General features: G+C 37.5%; 1 protein-coding gene across 2 annotated transcripts in view; it reads left to right on the plus strand.

Moving 5' to 3' along the window:
- Window positions 1-15572, plus strand: part of pxk (PX domain containing serine/threonine kinase) — a 55971-nt gene extending 40399 nt beyond the window's left edge. Inside the window, exons 15-18 of one of the 2 annotated variants that reach the window (XM_060835642.1) lie at window positions 1652-1738; window positions 2755-2830; window positions 5941-5997; window positions 14897-15572. In XM_060835642.1, the coding sequence (XP_060691625.1) occupies window positions 1652-1738; window positions 2755-2830; window positions 5941-5997; window positions 14897-15081 (405 nt within the window). In that variant the 3' untranslated portion in view covers window positions 15082-15572. The remainder of the gene's footprint in view (window positions 1-1651; window positions 1739-2754; window positions 2831-5940; window positions 5998-14896) is intronic. The other variant, XM_060835643.1, reaches the window with a different exon arrangement.
- Window positions 15573-15574: the final 2 nt, after the last annotated feature.

A 15574-nucleotide genomic window follows, 5' to 3' on the forward strand; every position in this document is an offset into this window, starting at 1 on the left:
TTTGTGGCAGCCTCATGAATATTTGACTTTACAATCCAAATCTAAAATGAAATCAAGATCAGCATTCCTTTATTTCAAACATCTCTAATATATGATCAGAGTGCAAAATATTCCTGATTATACTTGATGTTTCAGTGCAGGTTTGGCTATATATTAGAGCTACAACATCGAGGATTTCTGCGGTTTATTGAAATTTCTCATTTGTTTTGAATGTTGTTTTTTTTTAAAGCACACTCATTTACTGCTGACTAAATAGAAAATGCAATTGATATTATAAATCAATGTGGCAAAACTATATGTGCAAGGTGCTTAAACTTTTTCCTCCCACAATCCAAAGATGTGCAGGTCAGGTGAATTGGCCACACTAAGTTGCCCATTGTGTTAGGTGCATTAGTAAGAGGGAAATGGGTCTGAGCAGGTTACTCTCTGGAGAGTTGATGTGGACTTGTTGGGCTGAAAGGTCTGTTTCCAACACTTTAGGGAATCTAATCTAATGTAGTCTAGTCTGTCAGTCCTTGGATCATGAAGGGAAAAGAAATCAGTTCGGGCACCTAGTCTTGAATGTTTGAATACAGTTGTCTTGAACACCATTGGAAAGTGCACATTGAATGCATTGGAGGTAGGATTAGGGTTGTTTCACCACAATTGAAAAGCCTGTCATCTTTCTTTATCTGAATTTATGCAAAACAAATTGTCGACTAGCACCTGTGACACAGTAAATTAGCAAGCGTCACTCTCTGAAATAAGAAATGAAGAAGAGATTGAATAATGCAGAAGAAGTTAGATTTCTATTTTCTGGATTGTAACTACTTCTGTATGTTTTAAATGATGAATGTTCTGTCTAAATGTGGAAAAATGTCAATCATCAGGTGGCTGCTCAGGGTCTCTGGCAGCGTAGTGACCGTGTCCCTACCTTTAGGCCAGAAAGTTCATATTCAAGTCCCACCTGCTGTAAAGGTGTGTCATAACATGTCTAAACAGGTTGACTGACAAGAAAGCCATCTGATCTTTTTTTATTCTAAGAGCGGTCCTTTTGCTAAGAGGCCTGTTGCATTTTAAGGACTGAGTCTTGCATGTTTCAAAAACCTGTACTGTTGCAGATTTCTAGGTCTGATTCTGCACATTTGTAGGCATTTCATAAGCTGACCCAACCAGTAGGAAGGTGAGATTGGTTATAGATTATAGAGGATCATGTTGATCTTGAGGATACCGGAGGAGTACTTCTGTACCCAATGAAATAATTTTAACCTTGCCTTCTAACAGTCCCTTTCTATTCACCAGGTTTTCTGGAGTAGAGAATTTATGGCAGATACTTGTACAATGCTTCACATAACTCCCTCAGGATCCTATTTGTGCCTGAGGACCCAGATATGCATAGGTTGATGAGGACCTGACCTGATTTAGATAATGCAGAAATCACTGGCAGAAGGCCCAAGATGGTGGCAGAGTTGAAGTGAGTTGAAACCTTAGCCCCACACAATACAATGGCACCAGTACCCTGTGAAAGCAGGGCAAAAATCTTTCCTACTTTACCACTGATAAACAGAAAGTCAAGTATATCAGCACAAACTCGTAGAATAGTTAGAACATATCTTGTAAATTTTCTAATGCTGCCAGGAATCATTATTTCAATTTGTTTCTTTTCCAAAAGCTTCATCGGTATAAGAGGCTGACACGGGCACAATCTCATCATGGATCAGAGGAAGAGAAGAAGAGGAGGAAGACTTTGGCAAGAAAGGTAAATTAAAGTTAAAAAGATTTTAAAACATTATTGTTTGAACATTTATTCTAACATTTTAATAAATGAAATGATTAGCACACAAGTAAAGATGGCTGTGAAAATGGTTGCATGCACAGATGGTGACGGTGATGTCAGTAACTGGCAACAGATGTCCCTGATTCAGAATGAATCTCTGCCTGTGTGGCTGCTGCCACTACATTCCCTGCATCATAATATCATACCAGTTGGGGTATGTGCAGATGGCCCTACTGTGGTCAAAGTTCACGGTATGGGGGGATGGGGGGAGTGCAGAAGAGATCACGTTGTAATGCTGCTGTTCAACCAGGCAGTTTTCTCGTGCTTGGGGTGAAAGATATTGGCTCCAGGTTTGACCTGGGCATTAGGAAGGTAACACTAGCAGCATCAAGGCTCCCTGGCCTGGAACTCAGTAGGCAGCACTTTACAGAACACCAGAAAGCTGGCCAAGTAGACTACTCTTCTGACTGGAGGGAGGTGCTTCTGCACTAAACAGTGATGTAGCATTCCTCGATGGCATTCCTATGAAACACTGCCTTTACTAACAATCATTCAAACTGAACAGCTTGCTAAGAGATGTACTAGAAAAACAATGCAATGATAGGATGCCTTTGTTTAGTAAAGATGATATTTAATTTTGTTCATATTTTTAAATTAATATTCAATTTTAGTCCGAATAACTCTATAAAACTGTGGCTTTGTTTCTTAAATAATAAAACTCTTCTGTTCTTTTATTGTAGCAAGCCAAGGTAACAAAAATTGATTCAAGAGAGGTCTAGTTACATTATTTTACTTGTCCTTTAGCTTTTCTGAATTAATTTGCAGCTATCTATATTTTATATTTTTATCTGCTTTATTGCATGTTCATTTCTAATGAGCATTGCACGATACACTGAAGTTTGCTGTTTCTCTGATTGCATGACTGTAGTATGGTATAGTTGTATTTCATAGGTATTTCTCAGTCTTTTAAAATAAAATATGCTTTTTCTTATGAGCAGAAATCAAAGCAGTCTGTAACTGAAAATGAAGTGGACATCTCAGCTAAAAGCAGCAACTCAAACAATGTGAACTCTGGTATGTTTCTTTAGCAATTAATTCAAGTTAGTGAAGAAAGATGTCTGTTTTAAAGTTATTTTTAATAGTTAAAATTCCTGGGCCATTCTTCAATAAACTCTTAGGGTAATGTTCAAATGGAGCTACTGAATATATTGGTTTTAATTAAATGTCAAAGTTTTGTACAGTGCAACTCATTCTCAATGGATGCTGCCCACACTAACCTAATTGAAAAAGAATGTAACTTAAAGTGCAGAGGATTGGGGACAGAATACTAAAATGGATGGGGAACGTTATGACAAACAGGAAACTGAGAAGGAATGAATGGGTGTTTTTTTTTGAGATGCCAGTGACTAGTGAGGTAGTGCAGAGATCACTGCCTGTACCCCAGCTATTCAAAGTACATTCTAATGATTCAGCTGAGGAAAGTAAATGTAATATCTCTAGGTTTGCTGGTGACACAAAGCAAGGTGGGAGGGTGAACTGTGGGATGGATGCAGAGATGCTTCAGTGTGAATTGTACAAGTTGAGTGAGTGGGCAAACATATGGCAGACAAAGTATAATGTATGTGAATGTGAGGTTATTCACTTGGGTAGCAAAAACAGAAAGGTAGATTATTATCTGAATGACATCAGTTACTCAAGGTGTGGGTGCAGCTGATGATGAAGGCACATGATATATTGACCTTCACAGTGAAAGGATTCAAGTACATGAGCAAAGATGATTTCTTCCAATTGATTTGGAAATATATCTCAGTTCCAGCAGTGTTGCTGGTCAAAATCTTGGAATTCTCTCCCTAACTGCATTGTCAGTCCACCTACAGCACATTGTCTGCAGCAATTCAAGAAAACAGCTCATCACCACCACCTCCAGGGCAAAAATGCTCAGCAAAAAGATTGGCAGAGCCAGTGACACCCACATCCCAAGAGTGAATAAGGAAAAAAAATTGTACAAGGTCTTGGTGTGTGCTGTGTTGGTCTCCTTATGAGGAAGGATATTCTGGCTATGGGGAGAGTGCAGTGAAGGTTTACCTGACTGATTCTTGAGATGACAGGGCTGACATACGAAGAGAAACTGGTTAGGACTGTATTCACTGGAATGTAGATGAATGAGGGAAGATACCTATAAAATTCTAACAGGACTAGACAGGGAAATGCAGGAAGGATGGGGAGTCCATAAACAAAAGGTAAAAATTTGTGAAGGTTTGTAGCTCAGGTTGAGGTTTAGGGTGTAGGTTTGCTCGCTGAGCTGTAGGTTTGATATCCAAACGTTTCATTACCTGGCTAGGTAACATCATCAGTGGCAACCTCCAAGTGAAGCTTCATTTTAAGCTTCACTTGGAGGTTGCCACTGATGATGTTACCTAGCCAGGTAATGAAACGTTTGGATATCAAACCTACAGCTCAGCGAGCAAACCTACACCCTAAAAAAGGTCAAAAGTTTTAAGGATATGCAGCAGGCCATTTAGGACTGAGATGAGGAGGAATTTCTTCACCGAGCCAATGGAATTCTCTGCCACAGAAAATAGTTCAGGCTCAAACACTGATTGTTTTCAAGGAGTTGGATATAGGTCTTGGGGTTAAAGGGATTAAATGGAATGGGAAGAAGGTGGATACAGGGTAGTGAATTGGACAATCCGCCAAGATTGTTCTGAATGGTTGAGCAAGCTCAAAGGGTCGAATAGCCTACTCCTTCATTTGCCAGTTTGTCATATCAATAGTACCAAGGTTTAATTCAGTAAAATTTAAGTATTTTTAATGTTTTATGAATTTAAAGAAAAGGGGAAAATAGACTTTCATTTCTGTGGAGCCTTGGAGTTCAGAAAGTGAAGTAATTTTAAAATGTGATCACTGTTGTGTCCACCCATTTGGGCAGATAAAACACCCCAAACAGCAATCTGATGATGACCAGATAATTTATGTTCATTGAGCGACAGGATGTAGTCATAATTCATCTGCTCTTCAAAATAGTTCTGAGCGGCCATTGATGTCTACCTGAGAGACCTGGGGCTTTGTTTTAACACCTAATCTGAAAGATGGCATCCTCTGAAGGTTATTCATACATTATTCTTCATTACATCTTTTAAAATGATTAATTTTAAGGGGAATATAAGAATCATATAATTCCTATAGTGCATTGACCCTCTGAGGAACTTCCACCCCCATTCTATACCCATAACCCACATTTCCCCTGGCTGATCTACTTAGCCTGCACATTCCTGGACACTATGACTGTTTGAGCATGGCCAGTCCACCTAATCTGCACATCTTTGGACTGGGGGAGGAAACGAGCATCAATGGAAACCCACACCGACATGGGGAGACCGTGAATCTCCCCGCAGATAGTCACCCAGGACTGGAATTGAACCCAGGTCCTTGACGCTGTGAGGCAGAAGTGCTAACTGCTGTGCTGTTGTGCCATGCCTTAAAAAACTAAACCTACTTGTTCTTAAAATTGTAAATTTAGTTTTTATTCAAAGTCCATAATTTTACATATTTACACAAAAGCTATGATCAATAACCATATTTTGAAAGGCAGAGTCAAGAAAAATGAAGAAAACAAACTGCTACTGTTCACCTTTATTTTTGCAGATTATATATTGCCCAGAAGTCAATGTGTAGCACATGGTGGCAAATGAAGGTTGTACGGTGCTGATCTCAAGCAAGTCATCTGATCACACTATTAAGCAAGCATCGACAATCAAATAAAGCTTTTGTTGTGTTTGCTGTTGGGAATGAAAAAAAACTTTTAGTAGGACTTTTTCATCACTGAGCCAAAAGATTTCAGTGGGTTCCATGGATTTTATAAGCTTCAGTCAATTTGAGATCCAGTATTTCATCTGTGAGTTGTACAGAATCCAGCTGAATCAATGCAATGAACACACTACAAATGAACTACAAAGGACACATAGTTGAAAATTGTGTATTATCCCCAGACCAATTTGAGCATTTCTATGGATTTGTAGTATTGTAGAACATGGGAAGGAATGCTTGTGACATTTAAGGAAACATTGGGCTGATGACCACTTTGGTAGTTCTTTCAGCATTTTAAAACAAAATATTTATTTGTCAGTATTGAATAAATAAAATTTGAGTATTCATTCCTTTTCAATTTATAATTTTCTCTTCAGGCTCTGGTGCCAGTTCTCCTCTAACATCACCATCTTCTCCTACTCCTCCATCAACTGGTAGGTACAAGTGTTTCTTAACATGAAAATGATGTGTCATTGTGTTATTAACAGTTGTCTTATTTTAGAACAATAGCAAATTACTAACTTATTCTTAAAAATCCAAGCTCAAATCATTAATTCATCTAACGATATTATGACAATTAGTGTTAAAATGTTTTTTCAAGGTTTGCCATTATCAGATTATATTGGAGGTTTCCCGCCCAGGGCTTATGTAAGCATATTAACGAAATTAATTCTAATTTTGTGCAACTAACTGAGTACAGTAGTCCCCTGTGTACCTGCGGGGGATATGTTCAAAAACACGGATAGGAGTGAACCCATTAATTTAAATGTGGAAATTTACCTTCCCGGCAGCCCCCGGTCCCTGGTTCGGGAAGGTTTTCTATAATACGTTCGGGCCGTTGTAAATTGCGGGTAACTGAAACCGTGGAAAACAATTCCGCAGATATTGTAATAATTTCACACAGGATGGTCCAATATGCAATGAGTTGCCAGAGGAAGAAGTAGATGTAGGTACAGTTACAACTTGTAAAAGGCATTTGGACAGGGACATGAACAAAAAAGGTTTAGAGGGATCTTGGCCAAATACAGGCAAATGGAATCCGTTCACTTTGGGAAACCTGATTGGCACAGATGAGTTGGACTGAAGGGTTGGTTTCTGTGCTATCTGACTCTATAATTTAAACACATATTTCAAATGTTTAGAATTGGCATGAGTAAAGAAGAAAAGTACTTTTTTTTAATGTTTGCTTTCAGGAGTAACTAGGGAGCAACTACTAATTTACCTTATCATCATATGGAATGCACCCATTCCACATAGTGGACTTAAATTGTCACTCAGTCAATAGGACAATGATTGTCTTCCTGAACAGCGAGCAACATTTTTAGGAGGTCAGCCATTGGTCTGTTGTGGTGCAGTGGTCCATTCCTCTTAGCCAGGAGGCCCGGGTTCAAGTTCCACGCAAGCCAGAAGTGAATAATACGCCTCTGAATAGGTTGATTAGAGAACATCTAGGAAGGCCAGCCACTGATTTTAAGGATTTGGGTTCTGGTGCTCATTCATGTTCTTTGTCTCATATTGTTTCATATCTTTATGTAATATAAGTGTTTTTTATCCACTATTAATTAGTTTTGTGTTTGAATTGGAACAGTATAATTTTGCAAGAATAAAAACAGAGCTTAAAGCACTCTTAAACTTGGTTGACATAATTTTTAATTTAGAAGGTTTGAGGAGTGATCTAATTGAGGTGTTTAAAATTATCATGATATTCAAATATGAGAAACTACTTCCTCTGGTGAAATCAGCAAACATTTGCTTGAGCGAGGTGAGTTAAAATCTCATTCCTTGAAAGCTTAGAGATGTGGGTAAATTTAAATTTTCCAGGCTGAGATTGAATGACTTATTTTTGGTGAGGGCACTAAAAGATATGTGATGAAGATAGATAAATGGTGTAAAAATATAGGTTAGCCATAATCTAATTGAATGGCTCAATGTGTTTGAAAGGCTGAGTAGATATCTTATTTTCCTATATTTGGAGGGCAGGGAAAATCTTTTTAAAATGTTTGTACTCAGCACTGCATTCTCATTGATGAATTTAAGATATATCCACAAATTTAACAATTTGAAGAAGGCCATTCTGCCGTATTCAAATACACACCTACTTTGCAGATATTTTTCAGCGTGCAGTGGAGTGAAATAGCATTATTCTGAAAGAGTCACAACATTGAGTTTGTTTTCTCTCCACAGATACTGCCAGACCTCATGAGTTTCTCCAGCATTTCTGTTTTTATTTCTAATTAATGTTCTGTTGTCAAGTTTCTTTAAAAAGCAGAGTTATTCAGTTGTACAAACATTTTGAAATTGAAAATGATCAAATCAAGATACATGAAGGAAAGCCTAGTGCTTATATGCAGCTCTTTGGGAAACACTAAAACAGCAATTTCAACATTTGTAAATGTATTAACTTTTCTCAAACTGAGGTAATGCCTTCATTTATTACAATATTAGTCTGAATATATTATTAAATAACAAATGAAGGTTCTTTTATTTTTTTCATAACTGGTCAAAGCCAGCATTTCTTGCCCATTTCTAAGTGCTCTTGAAAAATTGGTATTGAACCACCGCCTTGAACTGCTGCAGTTAATGTAATGTTTATATAACCCTAGTACTGCTAGGGGAGGGGCAAAGAAATAGCAACATACTTCCAAATGAAAATGGTTTGAGTTGCAGACAGAAGTATTCCCATACATCTATACAACAAAGATTGTGCGTTTGAGATGTGTGATCAAAGGAGCCTTGAATTGCTGTAATGCATCTTGCATGTTGTATGTATTGGTGCCATTCTGCATTGGTGATGGAAGGATTGACTGTTGAAAGTTGTAGATGGGGTGCCAGTCAAGTGGGTTGTCATGTCCTGTATGCCATCAGGCTTCTTGAGTGTTGTTGGCGCTGCACTAATTCAGGCAAGTTTCTTTACATTGTCTGGCAGGTCCAGTTCACTTATGGTCGCTTTGCATTGTTCAATTGACAAGTACACCAGATAATCATTTCTTAACTGCAATTGATATCACTATTAAGCCAGACCTACACTCTTTCAAAAGCAGCATAAAAGCTACGGTTTTTACTTTACAACATTTTGCATTCCTTCCCGTCTCTAGAAACTTTGTACTTTATACACAGATCTTATGCGGTGTTAAGTAGTCACTGAATTAGTTGTTGCACCCTTTGATATTTAGGCGTAGTATTTCAACATGGCAATTGGAAACCAAGTACAAATTTTCCCAAGTCATTTCTACAGGTCAATTTTGATACAATTGATCAAATTAGCGTGATCGGCCATCGTATTATGTAAAGTTTAAAAAAAGTCGCCTTTTGGCTTTGACCTCTGAACCTTAAAATAAATTATAACCAGTTAATTGATAGCAACCCCGTGCCATGCCAGTAGCAGGCAGTAACTGTCATTGTTATTGTTGGAGTGACAAAGATATATCGAGGAAACTATCTTTAATGGAGCTCAATGCAACGTTCTGTTTTCTTTTCGATCCTTAAACATATTGCACCTCCCAAATCTGTGTTCATTTTCCCACATTGTATTTGAATTTCTCTTCTGCTTTCTCTTGAAATGGCCCTAAGCAAACTCACCAATGATATATTGTGAGATTGTGCCGCATTATTCCTCCTTGACCTCTGCAGCCTGGTCTTTTGATGGCTCCTCTTCACTGGCCAGTGCAGTTGTTCTGTGAATACTTGGTTCCACACATTCTCCAATTTTGATTGGATATTTTCAGGAATGTCTGCTCATCCCACTTCCATCTTCTATTTTTGTGGTTAACCAAAGGATCAACTTTGGAACATTCTCTTCCTCCTTGTCGTAACTGAAGGCAGAATGCTATTTGTAGATGGGTCAGCTTCTACATATGCACTGACACTCTGTTTTTCTTCCAACGTGTCTCTCTCTCTCAACCTCTCAATTGCCTGTCTACTGTCAGGTTTGGGAAGACTAAATCTCTATGACTAAAGCAAACCTTCAGCTCTGCCATAAAACATGTAACTTTGCTCGTGCCTCCTCCAACTCCCTAGTGACTTTTGAAGCTGGCGTTTCACAATCTCAGTATTCTGTTCAACTTTAAACACCTTCGCTTCTCTTTTCACTAAAATCTACATTTTTGATTCAGCTTTTTATGATCCCTCCACCACCCCCAAATTTTGGGATCCAGTTTTGTGATTACATCTTCTTGAATCACTTTGGGATATTTTTGTGTCTGAAAGGTTCTATTTAAATTCAGTTGTTGAGGATAGCCACAGATGCACTACTTGGTTTATCATCTGTTTATGACAGAGCTTTACTAAGGTAATGTGCTGTGTGTGGAAAATGCTGTGAACTCATGTACTGACCTTCTACTTTACAAAACACAAGTTTACCATGTTGCCCAATATCTTCTGAAAACACAGTTCATCATTTATTTTTCTTTGTGGATACTCAGTGAGTAATAACAGAAGGATTTAAGTTAGTTATAAGTGAAATGTTTATGTTGTATGCCATTCAGGAATTTTAATGTTTTGTTTATGTGCTCAAACCACTAAATTTAATAGTCACACTCCCACATTATTAATGTTCAGGTATTAGTGTAGTCTTTTGAGTTTTCTGGATTTCGCAAAGTCATGCTGAAATCACTATAATTGTATAGTTGTATGGTACAGTTACATTTTCGGTCCAATGTTTTTGTTTTTAATGGCAAAAGATTTGGCTTTATGTATTCATTCAGCAAACCTAAACTTCCGAAAATCTGACAGCAACAAATTCTAAACAATGCATTAGCTTCCTTTTCCTCCCTGTTCTAAATGCTTTTCCTTTCTATTGGTCATTTCATCACTGACGTGCAAGGGACTTCTGTATGCAGTATTAAAAATAAGAAGTGTTCTATAATCTATCATTCAACTTATTTTTCTTGGGTTATAACATTCATTATTAGGCTATGTTCTGACCATTGGTTTCTGCAACCTAATCATTTTTTATATTTATTCTGTGCTGTATAAATGAAAATGTTTAGATTCTGCTTAATTGACTTCCTGTAAATCATTCATTTTGTTTCAATTACTGTAACTATATCTAAGTCTATTTTGTTTTGAGGGAGTGTTATGGCACACAAATCCAGGAGAGGCATTAGAGCTGGGGAAGCAGTGTTGTTAAGCTAGGAAAGGAAGATGTTCTTGGCTGTTAATTGTGAAGTCTCGAGCTATGGTTATGGCAGTGCTGTGGAGAACTGTGACTGGGTATTATTTATGAGAATTTCTGCTGTTTTGTTTTGTGTACATATGTTTTATTTGTCCTTTTCTCGCCTGTTTTTCTTCATTTTTTTTCTTGCAGACAACATTAGTTATTGGGATTAAAAACAAAATACTGGAAATACTCAGCAGATTAGGCTGTAGAAGAAAGTGGTTCTGGTTAACAGACATTTCCAGAATGAAAGGTTATCAAAATTAAACATTAACTCTGTCTTACTGCACAAATGTTGCTTGATCTAGAGTTTTAAAAAATTCATCCATGGGACGTGGTCATTGCTAGTTGTACCAGCATTTATTGCCTATCCCTAGTTGCCCTAGGCAAGATGGTGGTGACCTGCTTTGATGATGGTGCTGCAGTCCAATATCCAGTATTTTCAGTTTTAATTTCAGATTTCCAGCATCCATCATATTTTGTTTTTATGTTTTTTAATTCTGCCTTGTGAGAACTTGATACATTTGTAAAGTGTGATATGAAGACATCCAAAAACATTCAAACCTATGTGACACTTGGTGTAATAAGGAATCTTTTATCTTTATTGTTTTCTATGGTAATTCATCTGTCTGAAAGTCATTGTTGTATTTTGTATATTGTCCAGAATGCCTTGTTCTTGGTAATGACTTATTGCTTCTCTCTTTCTATGCTGTCTTTGCTGTAGAGCACACACCATTTTGAGCCTGACTTTGGGGTAATGTAGACCACCCTAAAACTTAAGGCTACAGAAAGAGGTCACAGTCATCAAGGTGAATCAGTTTGCTCTTAACAATTGCAATCATTCTTGGTTGGGAGAACAGTGGAGGTGGAATCTTTTTTTGAACCAGATAACTTTTATAATTGAACTCCTGGCTCCAAAATTCTTTGTATGTCTGTTCTATTTTACCTTTGTTATTTTCCCCCTTTTATCTCAAGTACCAATTCTTTGTTTGAGCTTGTACAGTGCATACTATGCAAACAACAGTAACTTCCAATAAGCCCAGCAGGTCTGTCAGCATCTGTGGAGGGAGAAACAGAGTGAATGTTTCAGGTCTGGTATGAGTCTTCTGTTCTCAAGAAGTCATACCAGACTTGAACCACTTAACTCTGTTTCTCTCACAGATGCTGCTGGACCTGAGCTTCTCCAATGTTTCTGTTCATTATTTTCAACATTGGCAAAATGCTTATCGTTGTTCAACAATCTTGCAGTAGGTGGCTTTAACACAAATCTGTCCCAGGGTGCAATGAAAAAATGGATTCCTTGCCCAAAATGCTTTAGAGGATTTACTTGAGAAAGGGATTGTGTTTATGGAGGGAATTTCATAGTTTGATGCCTCCGTATCTGAACCCCAAACCACAATAGTGTGATGAAGGAAATATGCAGAAGACGCAAGAATCAAAATGTGCTTTAAAGATTTTGCAGGCTAGAGGTAATTATGACATTAATGAAAGATTTAAATACAGTGGTCCCCTAAGTGTTCTAGGCTAGGCATCATTCTCGCAGTCTTGCTGTTATTAGTTTTAAAACTATCAATTACTACTGTCGTCACTCATCCCCTTAAAACACAAACCCTCCATCTTTCCATTCTTGTAACAAAAAATTGCCAGCTTTCCTTTTCTCTCAAGGAAACCACTGTCATGACTGTGCTGAAGCTTCTACGTGAAGACCTGAAAACAGCTTACCATCTCTTGTCACAGCACCAAACCAGCCCTAACCAAAACCATGAATGATGATTCTTGGAGGTTGAACCCAAGCTGGCTTTCTAACCATATCCCCTCCACTAGCTATTTAGAACATTTGGAGGAAATGCTTTCTAATTGGGCAGATTTGAAGTAGTTTTTAAATAGGGCAAATGTCAGTAATGAGTGATTTGATTTAAATACAGTGGTCCCCTAAGTGATTTCCTACATTAACCAAACAGGGCGTGATGTAACAATGTCAGAGAAAGTTGCATGTTGCTAAAGTTTGTGTGAGCTATAGTTTAGAGACTGGAGGATTAAAATGCAACCTGAAGAATATTAGATTTGTTAAATATGAAGGTGTCAAAGACATGAATGAGGGTTTCAGCAATGTGAGTGGAGGGATGACCAGAGTTGGATAATACTAAAGAACTAGAAATAGCTAATGGAGGGGATATAGTTAGAAAATCAGTTTGGGTTCAACCTCCAAGAATTTTCATTCATGGCAAGAAAAGGAGCCCTTGGTTAACTGTAATCTAGCATGATGCTGGAATGCTGAGAGATTTTGGCAGATGATAATGTAACCTGGTAGGGAGACTAATGTGGCCAACCAATTTAGGAATGGATAGCTTTTTTGCCCTTAGTCTTAAGATCCCAATTTTCAGTTTTAACAGTAGAACTACTGAGATGAAAGGTAGTTGTGGTTTTGCTCAGATTTTGGTGAAACTCTGATCTGCAGTTATATCACATTAAATAGAAAACCAAAAGCTGCTGACAGTTTGTGATTTGGAGGAAATGCTTTCTTAATGGGCACATTTAAAATAGTTTTTAAATAAAGTAAATGTTGTCAGTAATGAGTGATTCAAGGATGTAATTTGATTTTGTTAATCATGATTTTGGCATTTGAAAGGGGATTACTAAAGAGAGCTTCAGGATGTTGGCTGTTAATATGGATGGGAAGATATTTGTGGAAGAAGAGGGCATTGCTGATTTGAAGGCAAGATGGGAAAATGACAACTGTCACAGGCAATGAGTCTATTGTTGTAGAAGTTGGAGGGAGGAGAAGAAGAATATCTCAAGGAAACTTGGAATGGAGCAGTAGATGAAAAGGATTCTAGAAACAAGATGAGGTTGGATTCGTTTGAATGTCCAAAGGAAGGTGACACATTGGCAAGGGCTGTGGTAGTAGCATTTAAGTGTAGAGGCTTCAAATAAGAGCCCAGTTGTGACCAACTAAATCACATAGTACATAAAGTGACCAGATATTGTTAAAGAATTACTGTCTTTCACATTCTCCTTTCTGTTTGAGACAGCAAAAGGAGAGAATATGAAAAGTGCCACAGTAGATTTGTTGGAGAGTGGCAAGAAATCTTGTACAGAGTTCGTCAACCATGGTACAATTGTGGGAGAATAGGAATGCAGAGGACTGATTAGGGACGGAATAGGTAAAGTACTTTACTTTGAAGAGAAAAAAAAACACTTTTTTGGGTGATATGGGGGAAGGGAGACAAAAAAGTTAGGTCCATTGCAAATTGGCAATATGGATTCTGTTTCCAGCTAACCTCTCCACTGGTGCACTTCCAGCAATAGTGACTGAATGGTAAACTATGTCCATTTCTGCCTGGCTCTAGTCAGATGCATTCAGGTAATATTACAACACCTTACATAGTCTCTACTTCAAATGTGTGACATTTAATGAATATTATATAGAAATTGTTTACCTTCTAGTCTATAATAAATTACAGTAGTACTCCATTTGGAAAAGACACTGCTTCCATCACCAACATCCAATTCAGTGGTGTTACTTCCTATTGTTCTGCACAGCTGCTATTTTGTTGTTTCTAATGCTACAATCCATGCAACAATGTTTGGATCTCCTGCACCAGTCATATTGCTTAATAGATATAATATTCTCATACAGTTTCCAAATCATTAGTAATGTAACCAATTATTAGGGTTTGTATTAGCATTCCATTTTTTTTTCTCCCCCTCTGCCAGAGAAAGAATAGACTGCCTCTCCTCTGATCCCAATCAGGAATTTGATGGTGCACCCTGCAGTAATTCAGTTGAAATTTGCTGCTTTTGTTCTTTGTGAACTCAATTTCAAAACTTTAATGTTGAACCTCTTTCTACCAGCTGTGGGTTTAAATGTCTTGGTTTGCATCTTTAATTTTTACAACTGAGTGCTTCTAGTTAAAATGCTTTCAGTGAATAAATTAGACTGGAGTGCAATTATTTATGTCTAAAGAAAAATACAGGTCATTTTTGATGCTTGTAAATATTGTCAAAAATAAAGTCACAATGATAACCCATATGTCAATATCTACAAAAACATGACATTTTGGCTATACACTGCTCTAGAGTGATAGCCAAGATATTAACTTTCCTTATTTGTTGATTAATGTATATTTAACATTAGGCAACAAAAAACTTATTTTTCTTTTCTCCTTAATCTACAGGAGTTTCACTAGTTCCTCCACCACCAGTTGCACCTCCAACGTCTGAGTCTGATCTTCCATCACAATCAATTTCTACTGCCAATGGTGCAGGTAGAGCAGCCTTACTTAGTTCAATTCAAAGCTTTAAAAAGGGGCACTTGAAGCCTACAGATACAAATGACCGCAGTGTCCCTACAATCAAATAATACAAAATGGCATTGCTACTGGTCTGCTTTGAATACCAAACTTGAAATTCTGATGAGTGAAGAAAATGGGCACGTGGAGTGGAGTGGAGTGGAGTTTGGTCCAGGACAATCATTCCTTTTCAAAGCAAATGCTTTTTAAAGATCTGTGTTGCTGCCAAATGTGTAAAGATTTACTTATGGGCTTGCTGTGCCCTCTTCTGGACATGGCTATTTCTGAAGTAGATTCTCTCTCTCTCTTAGCAGTTGTCAGTAAGTTTAGCCTGTGGAACCAAATGTTCTGCAATGATTTTATTTGAAGCAGTGCAAAAATAGCAATGATTGTTTCATGATGATGTATCTTAAAAATACTAGCTACAGTTTGACCATAATCACCTAATACTCTTGAAATTCTGAAGAAAGTGCACTTTAACGATACAATTGTGTTTTACCTTAAAGAAACAGCTGTTTCTATGCAGAAAGATTGGTGGTATATTATCTGTACAAATTTTCTTGT

Source organism: Hemiscyllium ocellatum, chromosome 14, assembly GCF_020745735.1.
Source record: "Hemiscyllium ocellatum isolate sHemOce1 chromosome 14, sHemOce1.pat.X.cur, whole genome shotgun sequence".
In the NCBI taxonomy this organism is placed as follows: Eukaryota; Metazoa; Chordata; class Chondrichthyes; order Orectolobiformes; family Hemiscylliidae; genus Hemiscyllium; species Hemiscyllium ocellatum.